We start from the raw sequence: 12442 nt of genomic DNA on the forward strand, positions 1-12442 counted from the left end.
CTTCCTCAGAGGCTGAGAGAGTGTGACTTGCCCAAGGCCACTTCATGGGCTTCTATAGCCAAGCAAAGTTTGGAACTCTGGTTTCCCAGAATCCAAGGGTGCATCTAGACTGTAGAAATAATGATGTTTGATGCCACTTTCAGTGTTGCAGCTCCATGCTATAGAATCCTGGGATTTTTAGGGTTGCAAGCTCTGCGAAAGAGTGCTGGTGCCTCACCAAACTACAAATCCCAGGATTCTGTAGGATGGAGCCATGGGAGTTAAATCTTTATGGTAGACACACATTTAGTTCAACACTCAAACCACTACAACATGCTGACTCTAGTGTTTAAAACTAGTTAAACTTGCTCTTGCGTGTGTCTGTGTGTGCATTGCATGCCTTCAAGTCGATTCTGACTTATGGCGACCCTAAGGGTGACCTATTATGGGGTTTCCTTGGCAAGCTTTATCCAGAAGAAGGTTCGCCATGACCTTCACCTGGGGCTGAAAAAGTATGACTTACTTGCCCAAGGTCACCCAGTGGGTTTCATGGCAGAGCAGGAATCGAACCCTGGTCTCCAGAGTCTTAGTCCAACACTCAAACCTCTATGTCACATACGCTCATTCATTTCCCTCTTCCACATCCCTGACAGTACTCACTCTTCTTGTAGTGCAAGGAATGAGACTTTTATTGCAAGGCATTGCAAAGTATTATCTCAATTGGAGGAGGAGGAGAATCAAGTGGCTCAGTGCTGGCTTGTTGTATCCTAAAAAGGGGTGAAACTCTCTCTCTGCCAGCCTGCCTGCCCTTGCCCTGAAGTGTATGCCTCCGTCTCCATAAACAAAGTGGTTTAAGTACATTTAAACTTTAAATTTTAATAATGCAACACTTTTCATTGTTTGAACTGTTTAAATGTTTTTAAACTTGTATTTTACATATTTTATACTGTTTTAATTTGGACTGTTTTAGATTTGTAAGCCGCCTTGAGCCCCTGTACTGGGAGGAAGGCGGGATATAAATAAACATAAACATAAACATAAACATAAACATAATAATAATAATAATAATAATTCATGAGTCCTGCAATCCCCATTCTTTACAGTAGGTTTTTTTGACATCTGGGAACGCTGCCCCTCACTCCTGGAACCTTCTTCCCCCACGAGACACAAGGGCCCTTATCACTTCTCTAACCAACTTCAAAATGGAGTTGAAGACCATCCTGTTCAGAGAAGTGTTCCCAGGCATTGCGTGATTGCCACTTGCTATTTGATGTTCTTTGGTTGCCTGTTTTATTGAATCATTTCCTGTATTGCTATGTATCTTATATGTATTATCCTATTATTTCTTAGATTGTACGCCATAGGCAGGCTCACTCTTATATATTTATTGTTTTATATACAGCACTGTGCAAATCTGCAGCGCTATATAAATAAATAAATAAATAAATAAATAAATAAAGTAATTTTAAAAATTGACAAAAGCTAATTTAAAAAAGGGGAGGGGAGCACTGACAAGCAAATGTGTCATTTTTCTACAAATCCCATAGTTATGATTTTTTGAAGCCAACCATTCAATTCATAATGGATGAATGAACGAATGGCTAATCTGAATAACCCAGTTATTTTCCATTTTGTAACCACTGACGTTAGTGACTGAACTGCTAATTTTGCCATCCCAAACTCTGGTATTGCTCAGTTTATAATCTGACCCCCGTACAAGGTCTTCGGTCGTAGTACTATGATGTTTCCAACCTTTTTTACTGGCGAAGAAGTCAACAAGGTGTTTAGCTTCCTCCTGTATTCGATACTCCAGGCTCTTCTTCCCCAGGCCTAAATTCCGCAGAACCTTCAGGCTGAAGCGTCTGTGCTGCTTCCAGATTTGGCCATTTGCAAACAGAACTCCTGATGTTGCAGAAATATTGCAATCATTTTCATTTGATCATTTATTCAATTTATAGCCCACAATTCTCCTGCCAAGGGACTGCAAGGCAGCGCACAGAAACGAAAGGTTCGCTTTAAAAAATGTACAATGACAGCAGCGGGGGGGGGGGGGATAATTAAACATCTATTCAATTATTTTTTAAAAGCGTCGTTAAAATTTTTTTTAAATGCACTTAGAGCATAGTTTTATTTTTTTTAAATAATAATTTTATTGGTATAAATACAAACAAACATATCAGCAGCCGTTACAATAAAATCATGTGTTACATTTTACATCTTAAGTGTTGTTTGTTGCTAACAACACATTTGTAATATGGGTGGGGTTTTGTTTTGTTTTTTGGCCATTTCTCCTATTGCAGCTTCCCCATCACTTTTTAGAATCATAGAATCGTAGAGTTGGAAGAGACCCCAAAGGCCTTGATCCAGTCCAACCCCCTTCTGCCATGCAGGAACTCTCAGTCAAAGCATCCTCATTGACAGATGGCCATCCAGCCTCTGTTTAAAGACCTCCATGGAAGGAGACTCCACTACACTCCGAGAAAGGAGTGTGTCCCACTGTCAAACAGCCCTTACTCTCAGGAAGTTCCTCCTAATGTTGAGCTGGAACCTCTTTTCCTGGAGCTTGCATCCATTGTTCTGGGTCCTGTTCTCTGGAGCAGCAGAAAACAAGCTTGCTCCCTCCTCAATATGACATCCCTTCAAGTATTGAAACAGGGCTATCATATCACCCTTAAACCTTCTCTTCTCCAGGCTAAACATCCCCACCTCTCTATGTCTTTCCTCATAGGGCTTCATGGTTTCCAGACCCTTCACCATTTTAGTCGCCCTCCTTTGGACACATGACTCCAGTTTCTTCACATCCTTTTTAAATTGTGGTGCCCAGAACTGGACACAATATTCCAGGTGGGGCCTGACCAGAGCAGAATAGAACGGCACTATTACTTCTCTTGATCTAGACACTATACTTTTATTGATGCAGCCTAAAATTGCATTGGCCTTTTTAGCTGCTGCATTGCACTACTGACTCATTTGAATTTGGGGTTAATCTTCGTATGACTCTTCATCCCATGCGCCCTTCATTTTGTCATCTTAAGTGTAGCTTACACTAACTTCCCATCCAGTTTTGTCAGCATTATTCCCTGTAACATTTTGTCTTTTCCAATATTTTACCATTTTGTCTTGTTGTTCTCTGCACTTCCATGATTTTCTCCTTAGTTCTAACCTGCTTGTGTACAGGCAGAAGACTTCCATTTTTAAAAAGACAGCCTGTGTTCCATAGTTTGGATGTTTTCAGCATTTTGTACCAGGAGCAAAGTGAGCTCGCTAATTCTTCAGAATGCTGCGTTTTAATGCCCTTTTGCTTGGCTGTGTGAGAGCCCACCAGTTTTGCCCAGTGTCTTTGTACCTGTTTCACCATCCTCCCTGTTATCTCGCTAGCTATCTTTTATGTCTTATGGAAGGCTGAGCAGTACATGCAGGAGGGAAGAAAAGACTGTTATCACCAGTAATCCGACTGGTAATTCTTGTGATCCTGACATGAATTCAAATGTAAATACTGTAGATATGCAGCTGGATAAGTTTAAAGACTGTCTCCATTTACAGCTGTATTTGTTGGCACTGGAGTTGAGCAGATGGAACAGGATTGTGCTATCCTGGCTCTGGTGCTCACCAGGATCAATTCCTAGGTTGGTCCCCAGGTTGGGCAGGGGTTTACATGCCTGTCCTTGCACTGACCCAAAGCCCATTACCGGCACTTGCCCCTTACCTTGCCGCACCATTGCTCATACTCAGTGCTATTCAACACCTTTATCAATGACTTGGATGACAGACTTGGGGGCATAGTTATCAGATTTGCAGGTGACACCAAATTACGAGGAATAGCTGATACTCCAGAGGACAGGATCAAAGTTCAAAATGACCTGAATAGACTTGAAAGCTGGGCCAAAGCTAACAAAATGAAATTCAACACAGAGAAATGTAAGGTACTGCACTTAGGCACAAAAAATGAAATGCACAGATATAGGATGGGGGACACTTGGCTGAATGAAACTAGATGTGAAAGGGATCTGGGAGTCCAAGTAGACCACAAGTTGAACATGAGTCAACAGTGCGATGTGGTAGCTAAAAAAGCCAATGTGATTATAGGCTGTATCAATAGAATTATAGTCTCTAGATCAAGGGAAGTAATAGTGCCACTATATTCTGCTCTGGTCAGGCCCCACCTGGAATATTGTGTCCAGTTCTGGACCCCACAATTCAAAAAGGACATTGAGAAACTGAAGCGTGTCCAGAGTAGGGCAACTAAAATGGTGAAGGGTCTGGAAACCATGCCCTATGAGGAATGATTTAGGGATCTGGGGATGTTTAGCCTGGAGAAGAGAAGGTTAAGAGGTGATATGAGAGCCCTGTTTAAATACTTGAAGGGATGTCATACTGAGGAGGGAGCTAACTATTTTTCTGCTGCTCCAGAGAATAGGACCCAGAAAAATGGATCCAAGCTGCAGCAAAAGAGATTCCAGCTCAACATTAGGAGGAACTTCCTGACAGTAAGAGCTCTTTGACAATGGAACACACTCTTTCCTCAGAGATTTTAATAATAATAATAATAATAATAATAATAATAATAATTTTTATTTTTCTATTTCCTGCCTCTCCGTGCGGAGTCTCCTTCTTTAGAGGTCTTTAAAGGTCCACCTGCCTTGGTCCAGGCCTCAGAAGGAGAGAAGAATGCTGGACCTGATCCTCTTCCTCCTCACCATTCCCTTCTCCTTTTGTGTCATGTCTTTTAGACTGTAAACCTGAGGACAGGGAACCGTCTATTATCCCCTCTGTTGTAAGCCGCCTGGATTCCCAGTGATTGGGCGGCATATAAATAAATCCTATTATTATTATTATTATTATTATTATTATTATTATTATTTAAAAAGGGGCTGGATGGCCATCTATCGGGGCTGCTTTGATTGAGATTTCTTGCATGGCAGAATGGGTTTGGATTGGATGGCCCTTGCAGTCTCTTCCAATTCTACAGTTCTATGATTCTATGATTCAGAAGCCCCCGTTGCTGTATCTGACATGAGAACAGGGTGCCTGGCTGCACCCACACAGCCAGGCACCCCGTTTCCATGTCAGACACAACAATGGGGGATTTCTGAGTACGAACAACAGAGTGGCAAGGAAGGAGCACAAGGGGCCATCTCAACAGCTGGTATTTGCCATGGAGTTTCCAGGAAACTATGCTGCAAATTAGGGGTCAAATTGCCCCAGGGTGATGGCTGTTTCCACCTGGGATAATGCAATTCAAGTTGTAAAAGAAAAGAAAAAGATATATATATATATATATATATATATATATATATATATATATATATATGAGAGAGAGAGCCTGCTTGGGAATATGGAATGATTGCCAGTATCACAACTGCCTTGGCAACAACCTTTCACACATGAGGATTAATGGGATTGTGCACAAATTGAGGGCTCATTGATTGGTTTCCCCTGTCAATGAAAAGAGGAACTTTTCAGTGGCACTTCGGGAAGACAGTGCTACAGTTAGGAGGTGGCATTGTTTGACAGGTTTTACCAAAGGTGCTATTTTACAGCTATAATTGTGTATAAGTATCACGAAATGTGCTATTTTCTAACTGTTAAAAAGAAGTGTGTGTGTGTGTGTGTGTGATAATCTTCCTAGTCCAACACTCAAACCATTACACTATGCTAGCTATCATATGGTGACCCTATCCTAGGGTTTTCTTGATAAGATTTATTCACAGGAGGTGTGCCATTGCCTTCCCCTTGAGCTGAGAGTGCAACTTGCCTATGGTCACCCAGTGGCGCATTACCCTGAGTGACTGAGCAGGGCTTCGAATCTTGGCCTCCCACAGTCCTAGTTCAATGCTTATGCCTCCCCACCTTGCTGTCGCTCTCTTCCCCTGCTTTATAGGATGAAAAACGGCTTACCTTTCCCTTTCATTGCATCGTCCACAAAGGGGGTAGTGGGCCTCACAATCATGTGTTCAGAGTGCATGACCAGAGCCTCCTTCACCACATGAAACCCATTCAGTATAATCATGGGTTTGTGTCCCATCCACATAGTGAAGATCCTCCCATATTTCTTTGCCACCTAAAAATTTGACAACAGCAAGAAAAGTACAGTTTTTTAAAAATGTTATTTTCGAAACACAAATGTAGGTGACAATGATAACAAAACTAATCACTTCCTCTAATTTTTTGTGATATCATCTTCTCTCTCCCCAGTATTTTAGGATGGAGCCAGATAAAGTGGAGACTATGTGGCTACTGGAGCCAGTGTGGTGTATTGGTTTAAAGGGTGGCTTCAAATCCTCACTCAGCCATGGAATCCTACTGGGTAACTCCTTGGGCAAGTCACACTTTCTCAGCCTCAGAGGGAGGCACTGGCACAATCCCTCTGAACAGGCCTTGCCAAGCGAAATACTATGATCAGTCTCTCTTAGGGTCTCCATAAGTTGGAAACAACTTGAAGACAAGCTGTTCTGGGTGAAACGTCAAGAATAAACTCTTCTAGGACACGGCTTCTCATAGTCCGAGAAGCCCACAAAAAACTTGAAGACACACAACAACAAGAAACTTTAAATGTCATGTCCAAGCTCTGTCCACTGCAACAACAAACATGGCTATTAGTGAACACAAAAGACCGTCATCATTTTATTCTTTCTACTTTGACTGCATGTTCAGAAAAGTAATGGGAGAATTTTGCGCTGATGATGATGATGATGATGATGATGATGATGAAAATGCAGGAGTCCCATGCTTAGTTTACAGGTTAAAAACCAGGTCTATGTCAAAAAGAAGAAATGGTTGAAACATGGAATCTATAGTAGTCTGGTCCCTAAGCTGTTGAATGGGGTAGGGATGCCACCTGTGAGTATTCCTTGCTTAAGAAAACCCTAAGAAATTCATGAGGCTGCCATAAGTCAACAAGCAGCTTGAAGGCACAAACACACATAAACAATCTGTCTAAGTAATGAGGTCCCTGGATGTTTAAGGATTTAAATACCATCACACGCACCTTTGAGAACATAAAGGTATGGGGAGGCAAAGCAGTTGTTTTAAAATTGGTGATAGTGCTTGCTGGTGTGTGTGTGTGTATACAGTCAGCTCTCCATTTTCGTGGGGGATCTGTTCCAGACTCCTCTGCAAACAACAGAGACTCGGTGATATTCAAGCACCATAGGCTTGAACTTGGCGCCTGTCTACGATTGTGTGCGGGGCATGTGCTATGGGGCCATGCCCTATTGAAATTGACAGGGGTCTCCGCTCTGTGAATATTCAAGACCACGCATCTCAAGTCTGAGAGAACAGAGGGGCAACTGTATATATAGAATCATAGAGTTGGAAGAGACCACAAGGGCCATCCATTCGAACCCCTTCTGCCATGCAGGAACTCTCAATCAAAGCATCCCAGTCAGATAACCATCCAGCCCCTGTTTAAAAACAGCCTCCAAAGAAAGGAGACTCCACCACACTCTGAGGCAGAGTGTTCCACTGTTGAATAGCTCTTACTCTAAGAAAGTTCCTCCTAATGTTGACCTGGAATCTCTTTTCCTGGAGCTTGCATCCATTGCTCCATTGTGTCCTATTCTCTGAAGCAGCAGAAAACAAGCTTGTTCCCTCCTCAATGACATCCCTTCAAATACATAAAGAGGGCTCTCATATCACCTCTTAACCTTCTCTTCTCCAGGCTAAACATCCCCAGCTCCCTAAGTCCTTCCTCGTAGGGCTTCATGGTTTCCAAACCCTTCACCATTTTAGTCACCCTCCTTTGGACACGCGCCAACTTCTCAAAATCCTTTTTGAATTGTTTTGCCCAAAACTGGACACAGGATTATTCCAGGTGAGGCCTGACCAAAGCAGAATAGAGTGGCACTATTACTTCCCTTGATCTAGAAACTATACTTCTGTTGATGCAGCCTAGAATCACATTGGCCTTTTTAGCTGCCACATCACACTGTTGACTCATGTCTGACTTGTGGTCTACTTGGATTCCTAAATCCCTTTCACACATATAAGTCTCCTTAAGTCAGGTGTCCCCCATACTATCCTATATCTATGCATTTCATTTTTCTGCCCTAAGTGCAGTACCTTATATTTTTCCATGTTGAAATACATTTTGTTAGCTTTGGCCCAGCTTTCTAGTCTATTCAAGTCATTTTGAATTTTGATCCTGTCCTCTGGGGTATTAGCTATTCCTCCTAATTTGGTGTCATCTGCAAATCTGATAAGCGTGCCCCCTATTCTTTCACCCAGGTCACTGATAAAGATGTATATTCATTGCACTCTGTTTGTGTTCACTTTTCCCAGTCAAACTTCACTCTCAGAAGCCTGAAAGATTTCCCTTTAGCTACTGTCTGGTTGGAAATCAATGAATTCTGCCACCATCCAAATTTCCCCTGGACTGATCATTCTGTTACTACACAGAGCAGCCTTACATCACCCCTAGTCGACCTTTGATATCAACTCAATATTTTTAAAAGGGATGTTTAGCCATGTAGCCACAGAAGGGAGCCCCAATGCTAAGAGGTAGTCTGCCAAAAAGTAAAAAAATTAGGGAGATCCAGTAGCCTCAGCTTGGAAGCACTAGCGCATGCAGACAGGATAGACCCTTTGAGGTCCAAATCTGCATCATCCCTTCACATAGGAGCGTGATGGTGGGAAGGTGCCAAGTACATGCTATGAAAGCTGGAAATCAAAGGGCACTGCCATATCTCTGGCCCTTTCACCCTCTCACTACATACACCTATGAAATGGATTTTAATTGTATATTGTAATTAATGTAATGGGGTTTTAATTTTATGTTGTTTTAATAATTTTACTATGTACACCGCTTTGATCACTGCGGAAAAGCGGTACAGTATAGAAATAAATTTTATTATTATTATAATATTGTTCCTCCTGGAAAAATCTATTCAAAATTCCTGAGAAACTGCCCCAGGTCACAGTTTATCTTATGTAAATGGCTGTTTGGGCCATTTTAATTTGGTCACAGTTCAAACCAGACACCCTGCCAGATTTCAGCTAGACTCCTCAGCATCACTAGCCCACTCAGGGGCTATGTAAAGCACCCCTTTTACAGCCAGATCGGGGTCAGAGCAATTGCACACCACAGCCCCAATCTGGCCTTTGCAGGGCACTGCAATAGCCACAGTGCTGCGGCTTTACGGTGCTCCTTCAGTGCTGCATCATGTGGATGCAGTGCCAGAGGAGTGTCATGATGCCACGCGCCATGTGGTGCAGTGTGTGGCATCACGCCGGCCCAGGGCAGAGCTGATGTGTGTGTCATATGGACACTACGCCCCAACTCCTTCCCCAGGCTGGCTTTTCCTGCCGGTCTCCACAGCCTTTCACTTCCAAAGAGCGATCTGGACATGCTCCACTCTACAGACTTCCCCTGATTGGAGAGCCATCCCTGAAACCAATAATGTATCCCCTTCCCCTCCAAATTGCTATCAGCTTCCACCTTTTGCTTCATTAGCTCTTGGTGTGAGAGAGTGAGTGTCTCTGAGTGAAGGCTGATTTCCCCTTGTAATAAATAAAACTAACTGATTCAGAACCTGTTCCTGAAGTTCTGAGGTTGGAACTGATATACATAGGCTAAAAGCCCCAGCTTTGAGTTGCCCAAGCCCTCTTGCTACTTTCTATTGAGCAAAATTAATTGTCCCATTGAAGTAAATAAGTGGATTCGCTCTCAAGACCCCCTGCAATGTGGGTAATAATTGCAGCTGGGATAGAAAAGGTGTTAGGACAGAAACGCTTCTTTCCAAAATCTTTCAGTGAGTTCCAAAAAAAATCTGACAAACCCAGGGTCTCATTACAACCTGAAAACGTTACTTTTTCAGACTATAGCTTCTAGAAGCACAGAGACTACCCCCAAGGTCTTCCATAGTATACAAGAACAGAAGGACCCTGAGGTATCACAACAAAAATATATCAAGACTATCATTCTGTTTTCACAGTGGCCAGTCAGTTGACTTTGGAAAGCCTATGGCCATTGCACTGCATTGCCATATGACAATTTTGTGTCTATGCAGAGTAGAGTTACCATAGCTTGAAAAGGAAAAAGATAGGACATATTTACTAAAGTGACTACATCAAATCACTGATCATTATGATGACTCTCATTTTAAACATTCCATAAGCTTTATAGCGCTTTATAAATAAAGTTTAATAACATTAAGAAGAATCTCTGGACAGCTGCAAGAGGATCCACCATTCTTCAGCAGTCAGTCAAGGGTTTTCTGGAGGCTGGACAGCTTCCCAGTGATGGCAGGTGGGCACCTTTCTCTTCTGCACCATCTTCTTCCCTGATGGGTCTTCCCATCAAGATATTGGAAGATGGCAATGGCGGCAGCAACCCTGACCCAATAATAATCCAGTGTGATGCCAGTAAAAGCGACTAAAATGGTGAAGGGTCGGGAAACCATGTCCTATGAGGAACAACTCAGGGAGCTGGGGATGTTTAGCTTGGAGAAGAGAAGGTTAAGAGGTGATATGATAGCCATGTTTAAATCTTTGAAGGGATGTCACATTGAGGAGGGAGCAAGATTGTTTTCTGCTGCTCCAGAGAACAGGACCCGGAACAATGGATGCAAGCTCCAGGAGAAGAGATTCCACCTCGACATTAGGAAGAACATCTTGAAAGTAAAAGCTGTTTAACAGTGGGATATGTTGCCTTGGAGGGTGGTGGAGTCTCCTTCTTCGGAGGTCTTTAAGCAGAGGCTGGATGGTCATCTGTTGGGGATGCTTTGACTCCTGTATGACAGGAGATTGGACTGGCTGGCCCTTGAGGTCTCTTCCAACTCTCTGATTCTATGATTCTATGAGTTAGACATTCAGTAACCCCCATGGGGCTGAGGCTGGTTGCTTTGGGGGGATTCTCCAATCCTGTATTAACCTGTCATGTTCCCCCTCCTCCTCTTCCTCCTCAGAGCTTAGTACCTCATTGCCCACATCCTCCAGTCCATACCTTGCAAGAAAACGCCGTCATTTAAAAAATCTACTAGGAAGACATTTTAGTTATGAAAAAGAAGACATGTTCTGGAAAAGTAGAATGTATGGTAATCCTAGTGTAGAGGGACTAAAGGAAGTCCTTAAATTTCACACCTGGAAATATCCGCCCAGAATCCAGAGCATTTTCAGGAGTCAGCCTGGCAACTTTGGTAATAGCAATAATACAGTGGGCCTTCCCCTTACTCATGGGAACCCTCGCATAAGGGGAACTCCATATATGCTTGTGGCCCTTTGGAAATAATGGGGCGTGTGGTCACACCTTGGGGCGGTGCGTGCACCATTACTTTCATTGCAGCGTGGCTTCTGCATAAGCTGTAAGCCGTGTTTAACGCACCTGTGCATGGCACAAGCACACTGTAGTAGTAGTAGTAGTAGTAATAATAACAATAATAATAATAATGATAATTTTTATTTATATCCCACCTCTCCAAAGGGATCAAGGCGAGTTGCAACAATAAAAAGTATATAAATGAAATACATAGATATACACATCAATAAAATTACATAATCCCCTTATCCGCTCCCTTAAAACTATTGGTAGAAAATCCATTGGTAGAATTCAGGAGTGAAGGGAAATTATTCCCATTTAAGCATTTCTTGGAAGAAATGGAAACGGCACTGGTTCTGCCCATCTCTCTGGTGACACTCCACATGCCACGTATGAAACCCCCAAGCCCAGAAATGCCTGCATAAAAATAATGCGACATTTCCCAAAGGCCCATCATGCAACCAAGCACTTGGCTTTCCCTTAGTTCTCTGGCTGCATGAAATCCTTTCAAATCAAACCAAACAAAAAGAGCAAATCTGTTCTTTTAAGTTGAGCTAACCGGTTGCAGCGAGGAGGGATTCTTATCAGCAAAGAAATACCTTGGTTAGTGTTCCTTGGTTGAATTTCACATCCATACACCAGAGGCTCCCAATGAGAGGGAAAGGGGTTGGACCTGGGGGCAACCGCTGACTTGCCCATCTCAGCTTCAGGAATTGCCAGACCAGGAGGCAAATGATGGCAGCGGCAAAGAGCTGACTGGTCATCCACATCTTTCCTGATGGTTTTTGCCTCTGGTTTTATGAATTGCTGGAGCAAGAGGTACACAGCTTATTACTCCAGCCTTGCCTCCCCTCTCATCTTGTGCGCTGCCAGTTCCCAAGTGTTTTGCACTCAATGTGATGCTAGTGATTTAATAACTAGAGAGGTGTGGCAAGGAAGGATGTTGCAAGGATTGCTTTGAACAGGATAATTTGCCAACAGGCTGAGAAGATTATATCAGCAGATTACACCAGATCTTTGTCTTTCTTCGGAGAGAATGAAATGGAATCACTGACAAGTCCATTATAAGTAGCAGGGATGTCCCACCTGCTAGGGAAGTTGTGCTTTCACCTTCAACCCATTGGCACTATGGGCTGGTTTGCCAATTCCCAGGTAGTAATCAGATGATGGGAAATACAAGATTAAAGAGATGTGGAAGCATCATAAAAA

At 42.8% G+C, this 12442-nt stretch overlaps 1 protein-coding gene across 1 annotated transcript in view; it reads right to left on the reverse strand.

Annotated features, from left to right (window-relative positions):
• Window positions 1-12003, reverse strand: part of LOC149317870 (cytochrome P450 2J2-like) — a 34258-nt gene extending 22255 nt beyond the window's left edge. Inside the window, exons 1-3 of the mRNA XM_089508597.1 lie at window positions 11833-12003; window positions 5878-6040; window positions 1732-1881 (exon numbers count right to left, since the gene is read on the reverse strand). Of these exons, the coding sequence (XP_089364723.1) occupies window positions 1732-1881; window positions 5878-6040; window positions 11833-12003 (484 nt within the window). The remainder of the gene's footprint in view (window positions 1-1731; window positions 1882-5877; window positions 6041-11832) is intronic.
• Window positions 12004-12442: the final 439 nt, after the last annotated feature.

Source organism: Sceloporus occidentalis, unplaced genomic scaffold (genome assembly GCF_023333645.1).
Source record: "Sceloporus occidentalis isolate IW3139 unplaced genomic scaffold, rSceOcc1.0.p SCAF_2, whole genome shotgun sequence".
In the NCBI taxonomy this organism is placed as follows: Eukaryota; Metazoa; Chordata; class Lepidosauria; order Squamata; family Phrynosomatidae; genus Sceloporus; species Sceloporus occidentalis.